Below are 27,277 nucleotides of genomic sequence, written 5' to 3'. Positions count from 1 at the left end.
CCTTTGAGTATTTGACTTGTTTAATACTAAACTATTAAAATTGATCAAAAACCAAAGGTAAATTATGTAAAATGACGGCTTTAATCTGCTTGTTTTCCAAACATCTAAGGTGGAATATTACTCATCAATGCAGGGGGGCGTGGGGATACACTTTGTGTTTTCTTCAACAGCAAGCACACAATTTAGGAATCTGCAAAACAGAATGCACACAACTGTCTCACATAGGGTAAAAAAATTAGAAAACTTTTAGGGATTTGACTTCTTAGGGTTTAACCCTTGTACTATCCTAGGCACTTTAACATTGGGAGTTGGGTCATCTAGACCCACTAGACAGTGCTCTGAACCTTTTTTCTTCAATGATTTGTGATCTTCACTGGTGTCCATGGATTACATGAAATCTTTCCACCTTTATCCACCTTTGTCATGGTAGGAAGAACACGTCAATGTAAGGGTGGGGTCATCTAAGATAGCACAAGGGTTAATATGAACTAAAAATCTTAGCTGCATTCATTAGTTGATGCACTGAAACAGTGTGTGTAAACAGCCACACAGATGATAGGCGTAAAAATGTAGTGGTGTGTCCGTTTATTTCACATCACAAATCCCACACAATCCCTTTCGGTTTGCATCAGAGACGTGTTAAGAGATCACAATTACCATTTTCGATTCTTTTTTTTTTTTGACGTCACAGTGAATTTAATGTGGACATATTTAGACAAAGACATCAAACCATTTCATCGAAACATACAAACAAAAACAGAAATTCACAGCTGATATCACATACAAAAAATAAAGCAGTGTCAACAAACAGTAAATTGGGTAAAAAATAGAATTTAATCATTTAAATATTCTTTCAAAATACAAACATTGATTCAAACTCCTAAATAACATTTAGTTGCTATTTATAATTATAACTGGCATGAATGTACACTGTGGCTATACAAGGAAATATGAAGTTTGGTAAATTTATTGTATTGCTCATTTATAATAATGTGCACATTAGTAATAGGACCGACACGACAGGATAACTCGACCTTTAATGCTGCAGTGACCCTCCACCATAACCCACTGTACCAACAAAAAGGAGAAATAATCTAACTGATGGAAATTTCAAAATAAAAGCACCCTGGTGTTTTCCACCAGGTGTTTTAGAAATGTAGTGAGGAAAACCATTCTGCCAAACATCTGTCACTGCAACAGAGCTGGACCTCTGAACCGGCCTCAGGTCAACCCAACTGAAAGAAGGGGTGTTTTTTTCTTTTTTTGAGTACGACACCTTCACAGCCATCCGTCAGGCTCATGCCGCCTCCTGAGGTAGCCGTTTGTAGCCTCACTGTGCTGCCACACCTATAAAGTCATGCAATGTTGATCCCTAAAACAGCAAACGGCCTCGGAAAGAAGGAAAAGTGTCACAATGTCGACTGAAAATGCCCTTATTTCCTAGAAATGCATGGAGAAGCCAGTTTCATGTCTTTACACACACGAGCACACTAAGCTGCACAAGTAGCACAGTAATGGGGACGTAGTACCACATCTGCTGGCTTCATCGGCTTCCACTATAAATTGCATTGTTTATTCAGATGGAACTATACATGGCTGAAAGAGAAACGCCCCGTTGGCCACTGGGATGAGACCTTCCTCCGTCGGGTTCCACGTGACGCTCGCGACCTTTGAAAACGGTCACAATGAGGAGGACTTTCAGGATTTTATCAGTCAAAGTTTCAACATCCAAAAACAGCTGAGTTGCATAAGTTGCGCTTCTTGTAGCCCTGAGCCCGTCCGGGGGCTTTTAAGAGTTTAAGTTCCACGGATGTGCGTCCACAGGAGGCGGGATCTCAGGGGGATTTCAGAGCCGAATCGCTCCATGCATCACTCGCAGACGCGTTTCAGGACAGGCGTGAAACGGGAGCCGGCGTCCTTCAGCGGACACTTGGAGGTCAGTCTGTGGCTCCGGTGGAGGAGGAGGAGGAGGAGGGGAGTGGAGTAGAAAAGAGCTGATGAGGCACGTTGCTTTGTGTCCGCCGCTGTGGCTGCATGAGCTTTTACAGTGAAAGAGCGGCGACCGTTCCTGTAACTCGCACCGACAAAGACGGACGCTGGAAAGCCCAACAGAGAAATTTACAGACGCACATTTTCTTTTTTATATTCATGTCATCCTATAACTCGTTCTTTTTTTCATCAGTCCGTCCCCCTTCTCTCTATTGCAGACGGTTTTCATCTCAAAAGGTTTCATAAACCAGATTTGACTAGTATTCAGTATCTGGGGATCAGCTAACACAAACATACCAATCAAGCCTTTTATCCACATTTTAAATGTGACTGAAACATCACACCGTATTGCTTCAAACATATTGCAAGTCATTCACATGATTAGCCAACAGCGGGCTGCTAAACAGTAAAGAAATGTCAGCCAGAGGTGAGGTTATGGCTTTCACTCGCAGCTGTGGCGTGACCTTTAACAGTTCCAAAGCCATGTGGTTGCAGTCTATGCCTGCGTTCTCTAAAAGGTGATCCTCAGAGTTCTGCTGCGATGATGTTTATAAAGCTGACGGGAGTTCTGGCCTTTATGTTACACGTGTCCACCTCAGAGTCTTGGAGCGTTTTGCTGACGTTTGGCAGATCGTCGTTTCCACTAAAAAAGCAAGTTAAAAAAGGTTCCAACACGTTCCTTCACATCGAGTAAAAAGGAATAAAGTGATTTCCCTATATGATTCTCTAAAGTAAAAGCAGCCTTTGTTTTGTTGTAGAATCCGCTCCTGAAGACTAAATCTCTGCTGCGTTTCTGAGGCCGTCCTTTCCTTCAGCCGCCGCGGCGCTCTAAGGAGAGTCCATCATGGCCTCCAGCATCTCCAGGAAGAGTTTGTGCATGGGGACGCCGCCGCGGGTCTTGATGCTGTAGAAGGTGGTGAGCGCACGGCCGGCAGTCTGTCGGAGGAGGGGCAGCGTTAAGAGGAGGCGTCCGGCCCGCTGGGGGTCGTCCGGGCGCCGCTGGCATTCCAGCTCCAGCAGGGCCTGGTGGAGGAGGTCCCGCAGCTTCTGCACCGCCTCCATGTCCTCGATGTAAATGGAGTCTGACAACAGCAGGGGAGGGGGGTTAGGCAGAGGACTGAAAAAGCTCTAAATACTGTCTGCCTGGAAAAAAAAACTCAAAATAGTAGCTTTGAAAAATGTGTTTCAATAAAGTGACTACAATCCAAGTAGAATGATCGCTCATCTACTGAAGAACAATTACAAGATCTTCACCATTTGTTATCGGGGCATTTGATTGGTCAGTTTATAAATCGAATAAGTTGCTATATATATCATGAAAGAATAATGAGGATTATCAAGAACATAGGAATCAGAGCAAGAACCGTTATTATGACCAATACAATGACTGAGTCATAGCTGTTTATTTCTCAATAGAAGTCTATGGGATTTTGGCTTCTTGGAACCAGTGGGTACTTCCTGTTTGGAACGCCAGGAGGGAGGGGTCACTCATATACAGTCACTGCTCATTACACAGTGCATAAACATTCTCGTGTTGTGAGTTTGGTGGCTCTTAGGGAATGGAGCCGGTGCATTTAGCTATGGATGTACCTTAGGACTCCTTCCACAGAAAAGTACCTTTGCCATGAAAATATCAAAGATACATAATAGTATTCTGCTGCTACCCCTCAAGTTAAAAGACCTCTTCATTTTTGTGCATAACCAGCCCACATTGTTGAGACTGGGGCAAACAGAAATCAAATATGTTTGTAACAGTTGGGTGTGTTGCCCGCCATCTTTACAAATGGGATTTTTCTCGTGGTAAATGTGCTTTACTTAACCTAAAGTAAATCCCTGGCAAATTTGGTGCTTGTAGCACATATGTACGATTTTTTTTTGGTGCGTCGACCTAACCGGCTCCGTTCAAGCTTGAGCTGAGGTCTGCTCCAGAGATGCTTTACTCCAGACCGCTGGTGCAGCATCGCTTCCATCTGCTGCTCCATAACTCTAGACGGCTTAAGGCAGAAAGCACACCTTACTGAGAAGGTTCTACTGACGGATTCCTCCTTCTCTCACAGAATCTGAACCCAGCAGGTAGGATGAGTATGGAACAGTGGAAATGCAACAAGCTGGTCAGTTACACTAAGCTTTAATAAAATAGTTTAAGTGGAATTCATTCGATTATGATGATTTAACAGCATTTTGATGCCTTGAAGCCGCTGGAGTTGTGATGGGGGGTGTTTTACACAAAAAAGGAAATGGAGTCTGTCCCTGTTTTCTTTGAAAGCTCAGCTTTACTTTATTATATCTGGACCTTCAATGAAAAAACAAACTAAGAGACGTTTAATTGTTGTTTCTGACCTAAAAGCCTAAACCCTGAACCTTCCACTGCCATGCTTTATAATGACTGCAGCAGTTTTCTCCTTTTGTGAGGTACGTCCTTTCTAAAGAATAAGGTAATAGCTTTTAAATCCACTTTTATCTCCTGAGAAGATCCACAGCTGTCCTGAATAATGACAAACCACAGATATGTGCTGAAATGTGTATAAAGATACAGCTGAAGAAGGACGGATCCATTTTTGGATCATGGGAAATGCATCATGGGAGGATGAAGGTAAATGTGGAGCATTGTGAATGGGAGTGCTTACAAAACACACACTACTAGCTTTTGTTTTAGCCCAATCATTGGAAAGGCTTTGACATGTCATCATTAAAATGGTCAACTGAGTGTCAGTCAGCTGTGTTCATGTTTTCAGTACCTGAGTTTGTGAGAGCGATGGCCTTCAGCATGACGAACTCCTCGCGGTCCAGGTTTAGTGTGCGGAAACGGCGAGCCAGCTGACTGATTGCTGCGTTCAACTCGGTGAGTCCCGCCGCTCGAGACATGTCCTCATCCAGGACAAAATCCTCCGCGAACACCACCTCGTCCTCGCAGCCGAGCGAGCGGTACGCCACGCCCAGAACCAGCACCTCCAACCACACCGACTGCAGCACCGACATCTGATCTGCTAGAGACAGGGACAGGAAGCCTGCAGACGAGACACAGAGAAAACTCATAAATACTGGAAACTATCGGGAGATATCTGTGGAAGGAAAATTTACTCCCAGCATAAAATATTTGTATTTATTTAAATATGATTATTTTTCTTTATTTGTTCTTAAATACCATATAATACAAAAAAATCCACTAAAATGTTTTAAAAAGTACTCAATTAATATAGCATATTATTGATATTTTCAGTTTGTAGCCAGAAATCAGTGTGTTCGCTTCCTTTCTTAACAGTTTCATAACAGACTTCTTTCTTTTTTTTGGCTGGCTCTCCATGAGTCGCTCCAGAGATTTTCTATTTTTCATTACAGTCAGGAGGCAGTGAGAGCAACGGCTCTGACACAACTATCAGGCAGTCGAGGATCAAAATCAGATGCAACGGCACATGCAACAAGCTCGCTGAATCGGGGACCTCGCTTAAAATACACAACCGATCAAAAAATAAATAAAAAATCAGGCAAACTAAAACTCACAGAGAAGTTCAGACTCCAAAGAGAGTTGTTCAAAACAATCTACCAGATAAGTTAACATGGTTGGGTGGTTTTTGGAGGCTGCCATTAGCTTAGTCTCAGTCGCACACTTATAAAGAGCGCTGCCCTCCTGTGTCCACAGAGCCTCCACAACAGCTGCATTTAAAAGGCGGATTTTGCTGTGAAAAATTAAAAAATAAACTAGTCTTTTATTGAATCATGGGTTCACAAAGGGATTCTTCTGACCACCCCTCGTCCTCACAGCTTCTTCGTTCTGATCAAAGCTGTGGTCCGAGTGATGTCGAAGCAGGAACAGTTGGTTCCTCTCCTCCTCTTCTCTCACTCACCTGGAATGTGCTTGGCCCAGCCGATGATCACCACCAGCTCGCGATCAGCGAGGTCACACAGGGTGGTGAGCGTGCGCTGGGCCGTGTCGGGCTGCAGCGGGTCCGGCATGGCGAAGAGCTTCTCGGGTTCTGCCACCAGGAGGTGGGACACAATGATACTGGAGGCACCTGCATCACAAAACACAAAATAATGGATCATTTGCAGCTGCTGTCACAGACACATCGACGTTAAAGTCTCATCACCTGAACTTATAACTTACAGAATGTATGTGTAGTGGAGCAAAGAAGTATTTAGTCAGCCGTCAGCCACCAATTGTGACACCGTTTTCAAAAGACAGACACATTTATGAGGTATGTTGGTGACCTTTCACACTCCCAGCAAGGGAAGTCAGATTTGTTATTGAGCCTTTTTTTTTTGTTTAAATCATCATAACATAAATATTTTTCAATGTCTAAACCAAAAACAATAACACATGAACATGGGACTTTGTATTATTTATAGGGGGTGTCAAATTATCGCCTTAATCGCCATTAATTAATTACAGACATTAATATAATTATCTAATTTTTAATCTATACCTATTGTTGTTGTCTTCTATACAAAAGACAAGGGTCCAACTATGTACTTGGGTGAACATTTTAGTTGAACGCAGATGAAAGCGCCTCTTCCATTGCTCCCAGTCTTGGCGTCCGTGTACAGCTGTGTTTATGCGGAACGCGTCCTGTTGCTGCTGTGACGACGTCAATGAGCGACTTTGTAGTTCTTCACAGAACTAACGCAAAACAAACCCACAACGCCACAGCTGTCATAAATTAACGGGGTAAGTGGAGGCCATGGGACGGTAAACTGTGGAATAAGGTCTGTGTGTTTATTATGGTATTAACTTTGTGGTCAATATTTTCTGGATGGCTCAGAAAAGTGTTCCCTCTCTTTTAGTGTTATGTTAGAGCACTCTGATGCTTTGTTGTTGTGTTTGGTTTAATTTTTTCTCAACTGTTCAGAGATTGATAAAAAAAACATTCCTTGTATTTTATTCCAACCTTAAAAATAAAGGTTGGAAAGCTGTTATTTAATAGGAAAACCTAATAAAAAAAGTTTTTCAGTTGGGATTTGATCTTTTACTCTGCCATAATGTCATGAATTGAAATGAAAATGTCTTCAAATGAGGCTTTATTAGGTGAAAAATAATTGCGGTTAAAAATAGATGAATTAAATACAGGTCCCGATTAAAGAAATCGCACAAAAAAACGAATCGGATGACAGCACTAATTATTTCACTTACAAAACTTTTTCTGCACTTCATTTAGCAAAGTAGTGAAAGCCTCTCCCCTGGGAAATCACAGCAGTGACTTTGTTACAGCTGAGACTGTCGCTTTTTTCAACTTAAAAAAACAGTTATGAATCTAAATGGATTGGATTCATCACAGCAAAATATTTAAAAATAATAACAAGGTAATAAAAGTCAGTCAGTGACCAAAACCTCAACAGTGAAACTTGCTCACGACCATGTACATTTTTCTCAAAGACTGTTTTTTTTATTGCTACCTTTTTCGCTCTCCTTGGTCAGTGGTAGAGGGGCACTCTGGTATGTGGCGTTCTCGACTTCCGGGCGCCGTTTGTACTTCTGCCGTCCTCCTCTGACCCTATCTAGACGCACTCCTGCAGACAGAACAGATACATTTAGCCTGAAATGTAACCTAAACTCAGGAATACTGCTGGTTTTTTTCTTAAAAGCGCAGAATGAACTCTCCACAGGCTCACCCTCCTTGAGCATGCCTACTTTGAGGCACTTGGTGAAGCGGCATGCTTGGCACGCCTTTCTGCGCCTTTTGGTGATTTCGCACTCGTTTGATGCTGGACAGCTGTACTCGATGTTACCTTCAGGATCAAACAGAACCGTATGAATCCACAATGCAAATATGAATACAAAGAAACTGAAAGAAACAAAAACATCTTCAAAGTTTACACTCCACCTGATCATAAGGCTGAGCAATAACTGCTGCATAGTTTTTCAAAAACACATTAAGAAGATTAAGCTGAGTTACTTACACCAGATCAAGGCTGGCTACATTCAAGTTACTCTTTTTACTGTAAACACCCTTTTCTTTGCATTCTTACATAATCCTAACATAATCTGTAAATCTGAAAACATGCATGCAAATGTTTCACAGAAAAAACAAGTCTGCAGGACTATTTGTTGACACCTTGAATGGTTCTCTTGAAGAAAGCTTTGCAGGCTTCACATGACGCCACTCCATAGTGATACCCGGACGCCACATCCCCACATACGAGGCAGAGCCTTTTGGGCAGCGTGCTCAGGGCGTACTTGCAGCGCCCCGCTCCGTTCCCGGTGGAGCTCTCCTCTGCTCCTTCGCCGGCCTCGTCTTTGAAATGACAACGCAGGGCCGGCGTGTAGAGTGGTGGCGAGTAACGCTTGGCACCGTCTCCTCGTGTTCCGCCGCCTCCGCTCTGAGAGGAATCCGAGGAAGCCCCGCCGGGGCTGGTCCGACCCCCGCCACCGCCCTCTGGACTACTAGGTTCGGCCTTTATGTATACGTCTGAGCGACGCTCCCGGGAAGACATGTCGTCTGAGAGGCGGACATACAAAACAGAGCAAAAGGTCAGGATGAATACTGCTATAGTGGAAAAGATGGATGACCTTTTGACATTCAAAAGACCTCCCATCAACACAGCTGACATAAACAAAGCAGGCAAAAACACAATCTGACTTTTAAGATTGTGTTTAAGACAAGAATACAAACCAGAGATGAAAAATGTGAGCGAATACCGGACTATTCCCTACAGGCGTAGATTACAGATTATGCATAAGGCTTTGTTTTCAAGTGTTTACACCAGCTTTGCTTTAATGAGCCGGACTCCAGTTAATTTGAACGTAAACTGAGTTTTCAGAACAAATAGGCCACCAGAAAGCAACCAGCCCATTCAGTCTGAGGAGAGTAAATCCTGCCTTAATCCAACGGCTAACGCGTTATGACTCAACTTTTATCCCACAACACTAAAAAAATGATGAATCATTGGAGTTAGCCAGAGGCAGGCTGTGAAAACCGAACGGATTTCAACAACAGCGGGCCGAGATCCAAAGACAAAAGTAAAAAAAAGAAAACACACACCAGCATTTCTTCAGTTTTGGGTTCATTTCCTGCACAGCTACACTTCTACTATACCAGCAAGCACCTTAAAATCTCCAAACAGAAACCTTTTAAGACTAAAATATAAGCACACGCTCCTCAGATCCTTCACATTGTCTGAAGTCTGTGCATGATATTTCTGGGAGTTAAAACAGTCAAGGTGGCGGGATGAAGGTCGAGATACTCGTAAACAGCAGGCACTCCCATCGATCAAGAGGCAGGAATGATGTTGTAGAGAGATGGTAAAGGTTCTGCAGTCAACTGCAGGGATGACAAAGATGGGGGGGGGGGGTCGGTTTAATTCCAGGGACTCTGATTAAAAATAAATAATTGTATTGCATGCATTATTGTGTAAGGAAATTCAGTGAAGAAGTTCAAAAGGCATGAGGTTGTCTTTGTGTAACTGCAGAGAGGGATTGAAGTGCATCTAAATGCACAACAAGCCACTTTTGCCTTTTCCTAAAAAATGACATCCACTTTAAATAAGACAGTTATGCTAAGAGGGCTCTATGACACACAGTTTATTGACATCAGAGCAATGTGTACCTCTGTTTCTACCAGGATGGAGGATAAACAGACAGGTGGGTAGATGTTCAAAACCTGGCTAAATTAGGCTAAATAACACATTCCTGTATTAAAAACCCACAGAAGACGCAATAATCTGTAACGTCTAACAGTGATTTACAAACATTTCACGTATTAAAAAAAAACTCAGGAAAAATGTTTTTTTTATTTACGAGCACCGAGTCAGCTTCCAGGTTTCAAATCAACAAGAACATAAACGCTGTCTTACTTGAAAGACTGAGCTCCTGTCACTTCATAGATCACCTGTGCTTCCTAAATACCTTCAATCCAGTTAAGACTCAGAGTGACTTGTGAGCTTCACTTGCAAACACACAGCAAAGTCACAGCCAGCGCTGTTAAATAATCACCAACCAGCCCAGTCGCAAGCTTGAAGGAACAGATAAGTAAACTCGCTTCCCACCATCTTCTCCTAAAAGAAACACGATCAAAAATAAACTGATATATACCAGCTCAGCACCAACGTGTACTAAATGTTTTCCCAAGTCAGATTATCATCCTTTGAATGAGCAAACTGCTGAAAAGAGCACGTTCTGCTGCAGTTCAGGGAACATCATGGACCAAATATGGAATGAACACACAGCAGTTTATGACATGAAGAATGCAAACATCTCAGCCAAGCTATAACTTACATTTACACTCAGTCAGTCACAGCAGATTCAGTTAGGAGAAATGTCACGTTCACCAGACATGTTTAGAGTCAAATCAAACAGGTCAAGAGCCACAAACACCTGTGATTTTCTTTACATCGTGCAAATCCCGCTAGATAACTCGGATTCAGCCGCAGATAGGAGACAGGATTCTTTCTAAAGTGTTTACGGTTTTTTATGGGGGGAGACACACACACATCCGCGGTTGCTGGCAGCCACCCCGCGTGGAGTTTGCCCTCAGTGGAAACCAGCTCTGTTTGAGCAGAAACGGGGTCAAAGCAAAAGCAGCCGGTTCAACTTTTAGCCGGCTTGGACCGACTTGAACGGCTCACCCACACATCCGCCACCATGTGTGCACAGCTGGACGCCTCGACTCGACATCTGTGCTTCACGCCACAAGACTGGCTCTAGAAATGTTGGACTCCAGAGCTAATAATCAGGCGCTACGTCGTCTGTCACTTGTCTCATTAAAACGCCACAAGTGCGAGTTAAAGTCAGGTGAGGTTGGCAGAAACCTGTACTGTAAATGAACATTAGCGTTACACGCCTTCCACACAACTTTATGTTAGCTAAACTAGATTTGGCTAACTAGGCTAGCTAGCTAACGTTAATCCCGTCTGAACAACAGTTTCCTCCTACACTACAGACATTTATCTTTTGTCACTAGTCTATGTCGTACGAGTCTGTGTCTTACCGTCGGGCTGAGACCATTAGAGTACCCCCTATAGCCCGGGTTTGATAAGGAACCTGTTCCCAAGCTAGCTTCGACTGGCTGCTGCTGCTGCTGCTGCTTGTTTGGGTGGGCCGGCCCTCAGCCAGTCCCCTCTAACGGCAGCTAACTCCTTATGCATTCAAAGTGGTTTGATCCAGGCGTTTACAAAAGAAAATAAAGAATATAAAAATATATCCCAAAATAATTGTACTTTTAAGTAATCTAAATTATTACTGTTTAATTATAACTAATTACTATTATTATTATTGTTGTATATTTTAGATATGTGTTAACCATCTGCTGTTTTAACAGAGATCTGGTAACAAAGTAAATTCCCCTTTGTGGGATCAATAAAGTTTTATTCTATTCAAAACTTTTAGATCAATAATGATAGCAATGATATCTGGATTAATAAGAAGTTGTATTCTCAGTAACATTGATCAATAAGTCTTACATATCTGTTCTGTGGTGTGTGATTCACGTTACAGTTGACTGAAATCATGAATGAATGTTTTCTGGAGATAATCAATCATCAATAAACTTAAAAAAAGAATCTGTCAGATCAGAAACAGATAACGAAAAATATGTATAACTATGAAATGAATTAACTCAGTGGAATTATAAAAGCTTGCTTCTTCCCACTTCTTTTCAAGCAATACATCAGGCTCTCCATGACTTTAGTTAATGATCACCATATTTAATTACTCAAATGTGACTTAAGTGCCTTTGTTTTGTTTGTCTATTTTATCTATGCATTTCATAATTTTTGTAATAATTTTGACAAATCTGGGTGATTTTTTTTATTGCATTGACTACAACTAATGCTTGAGAATAATCAAATCAAATTATTTGAGTTGATGAAAAAAAAAGAAATTCTAGCTATGAATTTTAATTTCTTCTTGTTGATTTACAAACTGCTAATTTTTTTTATAGTTCTAAATAAAAATATGAATTTAATTGATCTTGAAAATATGAATTATTCAAATCCACAGATCAGTTCTGCTTTAAACTGGTTTCTTGAAACAATATTTCAGTTAGTCTTCAAATAACAATCCTAAAGTTTCATCTTTTTTTCAGTTAAAATCTTTAAATATATAAAGTCGTCTTTTTATATTAAAAAGACGAATTGATTTTGAATTGGAAATAATATTAAAAATTAGTCAAAAACAAATGGATTCAGTATTTTCCTCACAACACTTTCTTTTCATTATTCTCCAATTCAAATATACAATCTCATCCCTGTTGTTTTTATTTATTTATGCTCAGACTTTTATCTTTCACTGTTATGATGCAGACAAACATCTATGGAATCAATTATATAACTAGAAACTCTTCATAATTTGGATTTGACATGAAAATTGTGTGTGTGGGGGGGTCCCTTTGCTCTCTTTCATTGCGTTTTTTTTTTCATATTTAATCTTTTCTGCAAAAATTATATATGAAAAGCCTCCCAGGATGAAGCATATGGACATCCATTATGCCTGTAGAATTACAATGGAACATTTCATGGCCATAAAAGGTCAAGTGAAAACAACCTACCTCTTCGGTGTAATGGAGCTTTAAATGTAGATGTCTCACACTCCTAATGGCAGCTCAGCGACTCGCTGTGGGTTGAATTCTTTCAGCAGGACACCTGCAAATCCAGCAAAGGTTTTTGGTGAAATGGAGGTAATAAATCATCTTTAAAGGTATTTGCCTCAAAGAAAAAACAGTTGTCAGCTCTCTTTTTCTTTTCTTTTCAGGATTGGGATACATTTGCACAAAAGTGGCGTTCTGTCGGGAGATCTGCAGCCCGGGGTATCTGTAGAGGATCTTCACGCTGCTTGACTACCCTCCCCCTTGAACACGGCGTGACACGCTCCAAAGGTCACAGTCACAGGAATGCTTGAAGGACGGACAGAGAAAGCTTAGCCCTCACTGCCGCAAACTCCCAAAAGAGAAGTTTGGAGATAAAAGACAACAACTTTTCATACTGATTCCCAATGGAAGTTCAAATACAACAGGATTTAGACTACAGTGTCAAAAAGTGGCAATGCAGTTTTAAATCAACTCCAACCACAAAGACATTAACATTTACATGGGGAAAACCATTTTGCAGAGACAAAACCCAGAGTTTATATCAAATGCAACCATTTCTGAATGACATGACTAGCAGAAAAGTATTATTTCATCTGAGGAAAAAGACTTCAACTGGCTCCTAAAGAGTTTTGATTAGGGGTCATGGCGGTCCCTGTAGTTGGTAACGCATCACAGCCTATATTGTTGAGGCTTTTTCAAGGTGGCGCTGTGTGGAGACAGCCTGAAAAGCACCCTGGGGTGACCTTGCCTACTGATCTCGGACTGGTGAAAGGTTAATTGCCAAAGTGGATTATGCCTTTAGATCAGTGATCCCTATCCAGGTCCAGCAGGCACGCTGACTTACACAGTTCACTGTGTTAAAATGGAGAGTAATAATAACTGTGGAGATTAAAACACCAATGAAGAGAAATATAGAGATAGCTGAAGTTCTGGTAGTTTTAGAAGTGTGGATATTTACACATGTACTGTCGCCTTCAGACATGGTTTTTACAGGATAGCTTCTGCTGCATCTCTCCAATTAACTCTAAATATAATGTATTTATGGAGTAAAGATGCATCTCGGTAATGGACATGATTATGTTTTTTTTAACTAATTAAAAAAACATGCATGTATCTGTAAAGAGGTGGCACGTGGGTATGGGGCGTCTTGGAGAAGAATAAGCAATTATTAGAATAAGCGAATTCTATCAAAATACACGCAGCTTGCGACCCACCCGCGGCTTCATTAATTTCCAGGCGAACTTCCAGCTCTGCCAGGCGAGTCGTGCGTGCACATCAGGCGGCCGGTCAGACCCTGGCACGTCCCCAACCCAGATTAACAACAGCATAAACCCATTGGGGTGCAGCATCCGAAATGCAGGCTAGGTAAAGACACTGACTTACTGGCAAACGTCAAACCGTTGCATTTGGCTTTGAGCTTAATTTAACGGCAGCAAAGTCCGGGCTCGGTGAAAAAAATGGGTTCGATGGCATCGACTGAGTCCCGCGGGGATTTCTCACATGAGTCTCCCGACGCCACTGCTCTCAAAAATGAGACCGACTGACCGTCTACAAAGCGTCTTGTCCGGCTGTTCGGTTCTGTTCCCGTTTTGGCTTCTACAACTACAGCTGTAGTTCGACGCTAGCGTTTTTGCTACCGGATTACGAATATGACTTCCGCTACTAGGAATTTACAAAATAAAAGTTTTCGCACCTAAAGCCATACGTTTGCTAATTTTCAAAAGTAAAATAAGCGCTATCGTGAAAAAAATGCAGTCTGCGTCTTTAACCTTTTACGTGGTTTCTAGTTTTACAAAATGGCATAACTTAATCGATAATTTAGTCATTTTTGGATTTGTTTTTTTAAACAGAAAACCACCACTTCCGGTATCTTCGTCGTTGCATCACACGTGCTTGACAAATGTAATGACGTCGCTCGAACTCGTGCCTTTGCTCCTCCCTCTGCTTCAATTTGCGTCCACTGTTTCTCCGTTACGTCCGTCAACACTTCTACCACCGTCATCAGCGTTAAATGAAAGCTCTGCAACTCTTTCAAATAAAAGTTTATTCGATTTATATTCACTTAAATCCATCAAGGGTTTATTTTTGGAATAAGTGCTGTGCCAGAAGTGATAGCTCAAACACTAAAAAATGAGATATTTTTAGATAAAGACTTGGTTTAATATTCAGCCGAAGAACTGACAATCCAGTGGACATTCTTTGAAACTGTGTCAGTTGAGTCTCTCAGGATAACCGGCTGCCGGTCTTTCAGCACACCTCCATGGAAAATGCAGTCACGCTGCCGGTCTTATGACACTGACCCGGCGGCTCAGTCCGGCACTCCGCCGCCTGGAAAAAGGCCAAGGAGGAAAGGCTTAAGAGCTCACTACAATGGGACGTACGGGGGGCAATATCAAGAAACACGAGGTGTTCCAGAAATAAATAATAAATTGTTATGAATTCATAGTAATAAATGTATTCATGGCTTTATCAAGAAGCCGAATTATTATTATACTTAACGGCTTTTGACAACCCGGTTATTTTGTGATAAGTTTGTAACCTTCCGCATCTCAAAATAGTCTGCCCCCGCGTGCCTAGTAACAGCTGGCAGCGAGGAGAGAAGTTCTTACTTTAAAAAAAAGGGCCATCAGGTGATTTATGTACAAAACTCAAGCCAGGGGAAAGAGTTGGCGCGTTGGTGTCGGTTTGAGTGCGTAACTCAGCCCTCGCTTGCCCCTCTCTGGAGCTCCGCGGTCCCGCTCGGTGACGGTGGTGTCACTGCGACCTTGAAGCAAGGGCACCGAGTCTCTGCTGCAGACACTGCAACTCTGCGGGGCTGCATCACAGCCTTCTGCTGCAGACTGCGTTATTCGACGGAGGCGGGAAGACCTACGAGAGTTTTGACGCGTTTGGAGCCGTTTATTGGGTTATATAACGGGGGTGTTTCGGTCCGCGTTTTCAGGGGCGCGTGTGCGCCAGCTGGGGTCTCTGTGGGTGCTCCTGACGCAGGTCGTGACCTCAGACAGGTGTGGGCTGGTGGAGCCTTCATAAATAACAGCAGCTCATTGTGCCTGTAGTGCACAAAAGTAGTGCTGCAGAAGTGAGTCACAGATTACACAACAAAACACACTAAAATATAGAATCATTAGAACTGCTATAGATAGGGAGATGTTGGAATTGGTAATCTTAATTTTCAGAAGTGTAAAAACTAATCAATCAAAAAAGGTGCAAAATAATATTTTTATTTAATGTTATCTTCTTTAAATATGCCACATTGTCTACATGGCTTTTGTTTCACTAGTTCAACAAAGTTGTAGTCTTAGCTTTAAAGGTGTGTCCGTATATGTGTTTATTTAAAACCTATAAAGGTGTCAGGCAAATTAAAAAAAAAAAATCCAATAGAAGCCGATATTTGTAGCAATATCTCAAGACATTGTGAAATAATTGTTCATTTTTTCTCTTTGGATCCAGGTCAGGAGTGTGCAGACAGCCACTGCTGCCCACCATTGATCCTCTAGTGGCAGCACAAGGAGGCTGCAGCAGCAGTGCCGATGACGTTATAGCAGCTGAGTGTGTGTCCTCCAGGAAAAGGTCACCCACTGCCGTTGCACATCGTCTCCTTCCTGACTTGCTGATCTTGGTGCGAGACGTTATCTCTGGACATTTCCTGCAGGAAAGTGTCAGATTTCCAAAGCGCCTGTGTCTTTGCTTTTCCAAAACAAAAACCTATATTTTGCCTTCTTACAGCATAATCCTGATGAAATACAAGCAAAAAGATTGAATTGAAACCACCTGGTTTTCAAAAATGCAAATAGTTTTAAATAAACTGGCAAATCAATTTTCAGATGGTCATATTTGATGTTTCACAGTACAGAAAAATGGACACTGAATTTGTCTGCCATCTGCTGGTTGAACTCAAAGTAAAAGAAAAAAGATTTCTTTTTGAATAGTGGCAGCTTCAGTCAGCCTTAAAACCTTCGTTTATTCTGAAGCGGGGATAAAGGACGGAAATAGAGCTCTAGCCTCAATGTGCTGCTGCGGTGTTTGTCTCCGGTGCCGGTTTCAGAGGGAAAAAGCTAAAGTTTCCAGCTGAGTATCACTTACATGGATCATCTGCAGAACTCCTGCGTAAGTGAATAGGACTGAGCTGCAAATTTTAAGAGTTTTCTGTTTGGAAAAAAAAAGATTTATGTCTGGACTTAAAAAATCATTATTTTTACTAAGCCTGAAAAACCACCAACAACAGACTGCAGACTACAGCATGTCAATATTTATAGATTAAATTGAATAAAATGCTAAATTGATGTGTAAAGGAACCAACACAACCTTAAATATTGAAGAATTAAGAGTTCAAGCATTGTAGAGGTGCTGCAGATCAAACTATTGATGGAATATCAGTAAGTAAAGCAGAATTATAGTCTGTTTCTTGTTTTGAATCATGCATTGAGAAAGCTACAATTCCTGAGTTTAATCTCAGGAAGACTGTAAAGCCAAACTCCAGATGACATGGACTAGCATTTGTAAGCTGGTGATCACCTAAAAAGTCTAAGTTATGCTTGGAGAAACTGGTAGGTTGGGGGTTCAAATCCCAGGCATTACAGTCATCATGCCCTGTAGCAAAAAAAAGAAACCCAATTCCCTAATCCAATTAAATATAAAAAAGAAAGAAGAGTAAAAGATGAAAGCTGTTGTGTTCAAACAAAAATGTCAATGTGTGGAGAACTTGTACTGACGTTGAAGTCAAGATCAAAACTTCAGAGTGAAAAGAAAAGGCATCAAATCTGCACAAACACATTTCCAGCAGGTATCTGTGAAAAAGCATCTGTCCAAAAACATGCTTCATGGGTCAATTGGCAACTCTAAATTGTCCCTATAGGTGTGAGTGTGAGAGTGAATGGGTGTGTGATTGTGGCCCTGCGACAGACTGCCGAACTGTCCAGGGTGTACCCTGTCTTCGCCCACAAGTGGCCGGGATAGGCTCCAGCAGCCCCGTGACCCCGAAAGGGATAAAACGGTGGAAAATGAATGAATCTGTGAAGACCCTCACTCATCCAGGATGGTTTCATAGTAGAAAAAGTTAAAAAAAGGCATCTGGACTTGGTTTAAAGTCCCACTTTGATCATCTTTTGATCTATTTTCAAAGAGTTCCCAGTGGTCTACTAATTATGATTTTGCTGTTTTTAGCCAAAATAAAACATTTGGTTTTCCAGGACATCGTTTCTGCAGAGCGGCAGTAGTTGATTAGAAATTCACCTCATAGTTGTGGGCGGGACAATTGGTGTGTCGTAAATATGTTAAAAAGAAAAAAAGATGTCATTTTCATTGGAGTGGGTCTTTGAGTTAAGACATTTAGACTCTTATCCAAATAAAGTGATTGATTGATCCCAGACCGGGGGCCTGCAACCTGTGGCTTTGAAAAAAAAAGTAAACGATTTGAATAAATAACGTTTTTTGTAGTTTTGTTTCATTTGTTTTAGTTAATCAATTTTATTCATTTATTTTTTGATTACTAACATGTCAGATAACTGAGTAAAATGATGGTAACATTTTTATTTTACTGTCAGACTGCTTTATTGTTGGGATAAGCTCAAAGCACAAAGGCCTACAATGTTTTTTTATTGGATTCTTCAGTGTTATGCTTTTTATATTCAATATTAAAAGGAGAAAAGGAATGAAGTCGCATCAAAGTCATAATGACAGAAAATATCATGTTTGACTCAATTTTCGGGCACTTTTATTCAAGTAAATCTGCTGCAGGAGGATCTTATTTGACACAGGGTGTATTTTGATTTGAAAGAAACTTCTACGTGCTGCTGTCAAAATTAAATAGTTTTTTAAATTGTTCTATAAAGAAAATTATAAAATTGTTATAATTTAGTGTAGCACATTTTTAAACTGTAGCTACATTCACAAAAATGTGAATTAAGTGAATTTTTCCAATTAGTGAGGTGGGACTTTTTGGCCCTCTGTGGGTTTTGGTAATTAAGAAACTGGTCCAAATGGCTCTTTTAGCTTTTAAAGTTGCAGACCCCTGTCCAAGAGATCTTTTCCTAATAAAAAAATGAAAGCATATGTCATACGACTAAAGTGAATGAGATGAAGAAACGGGACTGCGATGATCCATGTTGCAGCAGATCCGTGACTGAACAGATTGAATGTGTTTCAATCTGTCATGACTCTGATTTTAGTTAAATGCTTAAGTGGAACGTTAAAAATACAAATATCTGCAAAGTTTCAAACAACAATTGGCTAAAATTGCTTAATTTTAAAACCTTCAGTTTAAAAAAAAGTTTTTTATGTAAAAAAATTTCAAAATGAATTGGAGATACAATATTTACAAACTTAATGGAACTTTTATATGAGTCAAACTATAGACAACAATGAGTTTTAAGGTTGATTTAGCAAGACTAAAACAAAAACTTTGGAAATTTGTTTGAACATAATGACAAAGAAAACAGTGTAAAACACTTTAAAACATTTGTTTAAAACTTTTTATTTATTCCACATGTGCATTGGAGCAACATTAATGCAATTGGAAGACAAAATGCGAAGGATATGCTTGAACACTATACATCATTTAATAAAAATGTTTTTCATACCAAAAAAAGGTTCTAGTGAGAGAATATTTAGAATATGTTGGTGTGTTGGCAGGATTCTGGAGTGGCTGTGGTTTGAGGCTTGATCAGGTTGGTAGAGTGGAAACAATTGACAGAGTGAAAGTGCAATACAGCCTTAGGCCAGTGGAGGGCGGTACCTCCACACAGAATCATGAAAAGAATGGCTTTATGTCTGACTCAGGCAAACACACTGACATGCTGCAGGAATAATTCAATGAAAACTGCATCAGCAACACGTTTTCATCTCAAGTGTCCGAGGGGGATGGTTACCCACATTGCACCAGCAAGAGCTCCTCTGACCTCTTCTGTTGTGTCACACATTGATGTTCGTCTCTTCCTGAGGCTTGAGATCTGGAGCTAGTTTGGGGTTTCCGTTTGGTTGCTTCCTGTTGTGATCACTGGTCCTTGAGCCTCTTCGCTGAACATGCCGTCGGTGGCGTCTCCTCTTTGTCGGGCGAGAGTTGGGTTGATTCGGACCATGGCGAGAGTCCGTTTTCAGTTTGGCACTCTGAGCGTCTGAGGACTCGTCAATAAAGGCAAGGTTCTCCCCAAAGTAGTGAGACAGTTGAGGATCAGATGGAGGCTCCTCCTTTTTAGACTCGGCTGGTTTGTCTTCGGGAACTCTGTCGGTCTGAGTCGCCTGAGAGTCTGTTTCTGATCCGGATCCAGACTCATAAGAGGAGGTTGACGTGTAAGATCCAGTCTCTGTCTGACTCCCCTCTTGTTCATCCTGGCCCGCAGGGGCCCCTGTCGCCGATACACTGTGACCATGGCTGCGAGGGCCATGACGGCGCCTTCGTCTGCGCCGTTTGAAGGGGTCGTCAATTTTTCCCGGAATGCGAAAGTCCACAGACATGTTCTGGATATTCTGAGTCCAGTCGGTGGCATGAGCACGCAGCTCCTCCATCTGGAAGGAAGGTTTGACACAGTTATACCGATGTACAAGTAGCAGCCGTGAAGGTGGGGAATGAAGAGGAAGGAAGGAAGAATGAAGGAAGCACCTCAGCTCTGGTTTTCTTTGACAGAACACGGAGCCAGTTACCGATCATTGTGAGGATTGATGCAAAGTATGCCAGACCCACCAGGATCCAGAACCACACCAAAGGCTTGTACCAATGCTGGCTCCCTGCTATTCCAGAGTCCCCTTTAACAGAGCAGAAAATAGAGGCAATCCATCTATTACTGTACATCCATCCATCTATTCATCCATCTATTCATCCATCCATCCATTACTCTACATCTATCAATTACTGTACATCCATCCATCCATCCAACCATCTATTTACCCATCCATCCATTGCTTTGTTAATTTGTTCTGGTTCATCCATTCATATATCCCTCTATCAGCTAATCCACCTAGAAATCTATTCATCCACCTGTCTATTCAACTATCCACCCACCTAAAAATTCCTTATCCATCCATGCATTTTACCCAGCTATGTTTTCATCCATTCATCCATTCACTTATCCATCCATCCGCATATGCATCCATCCATCCATCCATCCATACATCCATCTATCCATCCATCCATCCATCCATCCATCCATCCATCCATCCATCCATCCATCCATCCATCCATCCATCCCTTCACCAACAGTTCTTTACACAGGTGTTTCTGTAAAAGAGATAATATGATCAATAAATACTTTCTCACATTAACATCCTCTTGAATAATGAATGACTTTGTCTGCTCTTCCTGAGCTTAATGCATTTACAACAGACAGTTGTATTTATGGATGACCAATTAAGTCACACCAGCTACAAATATGCTGATCAATGTTTTACAATAATACAATTTTTTTTTTAAATTCCCCCCAAAAGGGGGCTTTGAAAGCAAATGCCATGGTTACCATGGTTCCTGTGGGCAAGGCCGAACAAAAACTGTAATGTTTTTGTTGGCAGCGACATTAAGGCTTTCTGCTTTCCTCCAATGTGTCAGCTGTGATGGTCTGATACATAAATTTATTCCCATGCATGCCTTTCAGAGCGGTCCAGTCAGCAGTTTTTGTTGCAGTAACCGGTTCTCCTCCTCCCCACACACAGCTATGAATGAGACTCAGCTGGCATTTTGCTCCAACTGACACTTTCACAGGTTATTGTTCTTGTGTGATTTATTAATCTAAGCTGAAATGTAATTATGAAGGAACGTTTGTTTTCCTAATTAATCCATCTCATCACAAAGCAAGAAAAAACTAGTTTTCTATGTTTTGACAACTGTGCTTTTTGTCGCAAGGACAAATGTGGACACAAATGTGGAGATTTAAAAGGCCTTGTGTGTTTTTCAACACAGTTTGAAACATACAGTGACCTCTGAGACAAAGTCCCATATTTTTACATCATAGGTGCACAAAGGACAATAAAACATAGGTGAGTTATTTTCAACCTGCAACATAGTCGCCAAAGCCGACTGTGGTCAAAGTTATAACCACAAAGTAGGCAGAATCCAGAAGAGTCCAGCCCTCCACCTCTTGGAAAACAAGGATAGGCACTGCAACAAAGACCAGGCAACCCAGCAGTATGGACAGAATGGCCGAGATCACGCGCACAATGGTGGGACTAACCTTCCATTTCTGTTAGCAAAAGAAGACACAATCAGCTGGCACGAAAAAACCTAATTTCTGGTAAACGTAAAGACATTTCATCTCTGTCTATGGATCTGACCAAGAAGAGAAGCTCAATTTTGGCAATAGCTTTCCTCAGCACAGTACCAAGATGGTCCCCGACCCCAGCGAGAAGGATACCAAACATGGGGATTCCCACCAGAGCATAGAAAATGCAGAACAGCTTCCCTCCATCAGTCTGTGGCGAGATGTTCCCAAACCCTGGACATGCAAAGAAAGACTGAGAAACTGATCAGAAGAAACTTAACATGCACGTATTCTTATGAGAAAAGTGTGACTGGATGCCCACCGATGGTTGTAATGATTGTCCCTGAGAAGAAAAAAGCACTTGCAAGATCCCATTTGGTGAATGAGGTTTCGTTGGAAGAGGACCCCAAACCTTCGATGACTTCCTCCACTTTCTGTAATGGAACATAAGGTATGAATGTTGTTTAAAGACTCTCCAAAAATAGATTCATACACTATATAAATAAAAATAATTAAAAGTATGCATTTTTAAATCCTAAAAACAATGATAATCCATTAAAGGTCCAGAGGAAGTATTTTTGCTTTCTTTAACATCTCCAATTTAAAACAGTTTTGTAATATCGCTGATGTATCAGGAGATATAAGAATTCCCAACAAATTCCACTGTCTTACATAAATGTAGTCAAACCAGACAATGTAACAAGCTTTTGTACACTCTTTTAACTGTGCCAAATAAAGAAAAAACTACAATTATGTCACCTGAAACAACTGTTTGTAGGCAAGTCAATAGGGAAATCTAACTAGAAGAGATAAAAACAGAGTTTATCAATGCAGGAATGGAATTTTTATGGGGTGAAAATCTGCCAACCGAGCAGAGACTGTCGAATGTCCAGTAATTTCATGCAAGTTAGAGCAGCTGTACTTTAAAATGAAATTCCCTACATAAAAGTGAAAAGTAATCCTCAAAACAATTACTCGAATAAGAGTTAAAAATAAAAATAAATTAGTGGATAGAACATAGTTTAAATGTTTTGTTGTTTTATTCCTTTATTATTATTGTTTATTTTAATCTATTTTTTGCTTAGTTATTTTATTTATATTTAAATGAATGTTCAGCTCTTTGGTTGCTCCTGCTTTTATAAGTGACTTTGATTGATTGATTGAACGATTGAATGATTGATTGATTGATTGATTGATTGATTGATTGATTGATTGATTGATTGATTGATTGATTGATTGATTGATTGATTGATTGATTGATATAATGTAATGAAAAATATAATAATATTAATAAAACAAAAACATTCTTTTTTACAGTCTATTTTCAATCATTCTGAATGAATTGACTGAACAATGACAAAATAAGGCCAAGGATAGAAGGTTTTCTTAAGAAATCCAAAATGACGAAATTTCAGGCTTTCTCGCTGTGAGGTGAGAGTGCTAACCCCCATGCAGATAATATATGCAGATAATATGTTTGTTAAGTAAATGTTGTTTAAGCCAGAAACACATCACCGCTGTTTTAGCAAACAGACAGTTTGCTGGGAGCACTGAAGGGCTGCAAAGTCAAAGCTGAACTATGTTAGTGACATTTACTGTTATAAATCTTTAAATGCTGATAGTTAGCATTTTTATTACAATTATCTGCTGATGCTAACAGTCAAATCCAGCTGAGTGAAAGAAGTGTCATTTATCCTTTAATTCCTAAAGTTAAAGTAAATAATACAATAAAGTAAAAACAACTTTTTTTGGGAAAAGTTACTTTCATAAATGTTGCTTGTTCCTCCACCTACTTTTTGTATAAGAGTGTTATGAGATGTGAGATTTAATGACAGGGTGGTGTCAAAGATGAGACCCATTATAGCTTTATCAGCTTTAAGGAACAGGGAGAATGAGTAAGAAACAATATCAACGGAGACTTTTGACTTACAATGTGAGGATTTTTTGGTGACAATCAGAATTTCATTTTTCTTTCTACTTCAGTTGATAGAGGAGGAGGGTTGAAGGAGGCTTGTTTGTCATCTGCAGAACAGCTAAAATGAAATTCAGTTTTCAGATGATGTTACCATCAATGATGAAGAGAAGGGACCCCAGGAGAGAGCCTTGGGGCACACCTGAAATGGTGGAGCAGGGCTAGGTTTTAAATTTTTTTAGCTAGATAATCTATAAACCCTGGAGAAAACCCATGAATGCACGGGCAGACATGGGAGTTCCACACAGAAGGCCCCCCTCATTGGTGATTCTGTTTCAGGTCCCCCAGCCGGGACCTCCACCGGTCTTCTTGCTGTGAGTCTGACCACTGCACAGTGCAGGGGCTGCACCCCCCATTAGGGGACTTTTCTGTGTGGAGTGTATGTTCTCCCCGTGCATGCTTGGGTTTCTTCGGGGACTCCGGCTTCCTCCCACCATCCAAAAATATGCTTTATAGGTTAATTGGTTACTCTAAATTGCAGGTAGGTTTGAATCTGAGTGTGTATGGCTGTGTGATTGTGGCCCTGCCTTCGCCCACAAGTAGCTAGGCAGGGTACATAGAGTGGATAGGCTCCAGCAACCCGGTGACCCCGAAAGGGACAAAAATGGGTTTAGAAGCTGACTGAATACATCTGTAAATGGGTGTGAGTAACACCAAAGGAGGAAAAGTAATGAAGAAGGATAGAGTGGGCAATAGTAGCTCTCAAGTAAATAGAAATGAGGAGGGCAGGTGAACCAGAATCTACTTGGAGAAAGTCTTTAGAGATTTGAATGATAGCTTGCACACCGCAATGAGGACAAAAATCAGACTGGAATTGCTCATAAAGGTTATTTTTGGTTGGGTGAGAACAAAGTTGAGATGCAGCAAATCTCTGAAGTATTTTGGAAAGGAACGGTAGGTTGGAAATTGGACAAGAGGAATTGAAGTCGGTGGGATTTGAAGCAGCCATGTATTGTATGGTGGTGGAGAGACAGCTGCTGTTTGAAGAGAGTGGGAACAAGACCAGTGGTGAGCTGGAATGTAGCTTGATTTACACACAAGGTATAAGATTTCTGCAGAATCTGAAAACTGGAGGAAGGATCAACAGCAGAAGAGAAACAGCAAAATGTCATTTAGAATAGAAAACTCATAAAATATAATAGATATTTAACATAAAATTATAATTTCTCATCTTTGTTTCACCAAAACACACATACGGTATTTCAATCACGAATTACAGAACATTTTCCCTTAGAACCCTTGTTTAGATCCACTTTCCTTCAAAGGTCAGCAGGGATCACTATCCTGAAGTCACTTTTACCTCTTTGTGAATGTCAGCATCTGAGGATCATTTTGCAAAATAAAACAGTAATTTACAAGGCCCATTTTGGAGTGAAGACAGGCATGTCCTCACATATCCATCAGTTTATGGATGGATCTGCTTTCATGGCTACTCGGATCACACCTGTTGCACGCTTGCGCTTAGGTGCGTCAAAAGTTTGCGTGCCTTTCTAACCGCCACAAATCTGAAGTTAGATTCAGGCAGCCAAAACCAGAGCGGAACCCAGTTATGTATCAAACGAATATTTATAGCATGCAGACTTCCCATAAGAGCTACAGGAGTCACCCCCGAAGAATCAGCACCTGTTCGGAGTTTGTTCAGTTAAAAATAACATGTGACAACAAATCGCTAAGTGCTTCATGTGTAAAGTCAGAAAAGTAAATACAGCACAAAGGAATTTTACTGTAAAGGAAAAAAGAGATTTTTGACATCTCTCATTACAGGTGAAAAGATATTAATAGATGATTAAAGGTTTGATTGAATGAAAAAAAGAAAACGCAAGTCATAAAGAAGTCCCAAATGTTTCCTTTGAAAATAAAATAACAGTTTAACAATTTAAAATCATAAACCATAAACTGACTGTGAGACATCCAGAGGTAAATGAAAACATATTAGCTGACTGAACAACTTTAAAACAGGTAGATTTGGGCTTTTCCTTTTTTGTTTTAACAAAATAAAGGTCAGTGATGGGAAGATTAAGCAACAAAAGCTTTTCCTTAACATTTCAAAATAATGGTAAGATGATTGCTGCAAGGAATGGATCTGCTGTACCTGTAAAAAATCCAGCAGGCTCTCTGGCTCCACGCAGGAGAAATTCCCCAGAAAGTGCTCCCGCACTCTGGACAATTGCTTCTCAGATTCCTCCTGGATTTTTCTTTCATTGGGAATCTCCAAGGTGCGGAACACCACGGCTCCCAGCACCAAGTACAGAAGCACCCCCACAAAGATGGCTAGCAGGGTAGAGCAGCGCATGGCTGCACCTCCACCCGGTCCAGGCGTTGGCCGCTGCTTCCCTGTGTCAGCCCAGGCGGTGCTGCGGCCCGGATCCCAGCTGCTGCAGCTGAAACATCAGCAACCACAGCAAACGTGCACAGCTCACATGCCTGATACAAGGCCCGCTTTTATTCGCAGAACTGGGCCTTAAATCAACTCTGGCATTACTGTACTGACACAGAAAATGCAACATCCAATGAAAAGGCATCAGTGAGACCGGCCTCAAACAGATGACACTAGGAATCATAAATATCACGCGCCGTGAATTTTGTGACAGATGTAACACCTCACCTGTCAGTCGGCCTGAGATGCCCTCGCCTTTGTCTTTTGTGGTCTCTGATGATCCTGTCTCTGGATCCGTAGCCGCTGGGGAGCCCGTCCCCTTCACTCTCTGCAGCAGGGGACACTGGGTACAAAGACGTTCACAGCCTTTACTGTTTAAAACTTCAATCCTTATTTCATCTAAAAACCAACCAAAATTTGAGTCAGCAAATGGTAGAAATTCTGCATTCCCCTGCATCTTCGGCAGCAAAACAAATGCCTTTATTGATAGTTTCAACACTCTACATCTTTCCATAGTTTGTTTGATTGTTGACAGTTTTTGACATTTTGAGATCTTTTTAATATTTTTGAGATCAATTTAACATTTTCTTTACATTTATGACATCTTTTTGAAATTTTTTAACCGTTTTGTTGACATTATTTTTTTTTTGCAATTTGAACTTTTTGACCTCTTTTGGAAATTTCTTTGACATTTTTTGTTGACATTTGGCCCACTTTGAAATAAACTGATTGAATCTGTATGCCTGCCAACAGCAGCTCAGTTTGCATGATTGCATATTTTTTCAAGGAGGAGCAAAAGCTCTGATCTTCTAAAGTTTGGACATTTCAGCCTTTAAGTCAGCAGATCTGTTGGTCCTGATCCAAAAGTAGTGCAATAAACTGTCACACGCTGACAGCCAACTAGACTCCTGCACTCCACTGTTTTATAGCGACTGGGATGCACAAAGATCCTGTGCACTTACAAAATGAAACACCTCAAATTCCCAACAGAGAAAACGACACTAACCTGAGTCTCAGAATTAACATGTAACTCATCAATCATTAGCATAAAAGCAGCACAAAAAATAAACGTTACATGTGTTTATTCATAAAACTGAAAACTGAAATAGAAACAAGCAACATTCCATAAACTTTGCAGTAACTGCTCTGTATTTTTCCCACTTCATACACACCTCAGATTGCAGCGCAGACGCTGAGACACAGGAGAAAGAGAAACTCTACAAAGATGAAGCACCAA

The 27,277-nt window shown here is 40.9% G+C and overlaps 2 protein-coding genes across 6 annotated transcripts; both read right to left on the bottom strand.

Annotated features, from left to right (window-relative positions):
- Positions 1-568: 568 nt before the first annotated feature.
- Positions 569-14,138, bottom strand: LOC100125507 (estrogen-related receptor alpha). Of its 5 annotated transcripts, none has more exons than XM_020708608.2 (8): positions 14,052-14,138; positions 12,468-12,561; positions 8,040-8,423; positions 7,597-7,713; positions 7,381-7,494; positions 5,835-6,002; positions 4,728-4,997; positions 569-3,071 (listed from the first exon to the last, which is right to left on the bottom strand). In XM_020708608.2, exons 3-8 carry the CDS (start codon positions 8,416-8,418, stop codon positions 2,818-2,820), a joined length of 1,302 nt encoding a protein of 433 aa, XP_020564267.1. In that variant the 5' UTR covers positions 8,419-8,423; positions 12,468-12,561; positions 14,052-14,138; the 3' UTR covers positions 569-2,817. The 5 variants fall into 5 exon arrangements, with proteins under 5 accessions (XP_020564267.1, XP_011481993.1, XP_020564268.1 ...); XM_011483691.3 differs by having other exon boundaries at positions 13,890-14,087; XM_020708609.2 differs by lacking the exon at positions 14,052-14,138 and adding an exon at positions 13,721-13,843.
- A 4,827-nt stretch (positions 14,139-18,965) lies between these two features.
- Positions 18,966-26,389, bottom strand: LOC101166075 (potassium channel subfamily K member 4). The gene is made up of 7 exons (XM_023962757.1): positions 26,269-26,389; positions 25,756-26,044; positions 22,014-22,125; positions 21,765-21,925; positions 21,487-21,673; positions 20,104-20,246; positions 18,966-20,009 (listed from the first exon to the last, which is right to left on the bottom strand). Exons 2-7 carry the CDS (start codon positions 25,954-25,956, stop codon positions 19,416-19,418), a joined length of 1,398 nt encoding a protein of 465 aa, XP_023818525.1. The 5' UTR covers positions 25,957-26,044; positions 26,269-26,389; the 3' UTR covers positions 18,966-19,415.
- Positions 26,390-27,277: the final 888 nt, after the last annotated feature.

The sequence above is a fragment of the Oryzias latipes genome, chromosome 14 (assembly GCF_002234675.1).
Source record: "Oryzias latipes chromosome 14, ASM223467v1".
In the NCBI taxonomy this organism is placed as follows: Eukaryota; Metazoa; Chordata; class Actinopteri; order Beloniformes; family Adrianichthyidae; genus Oryzias; species Oryzias latipes.
The sequence above is the reverse complement of the archived record's forward strand: the minus strand, read 5'-3'. Positions and strand labels throughout refer to the sequence as shown.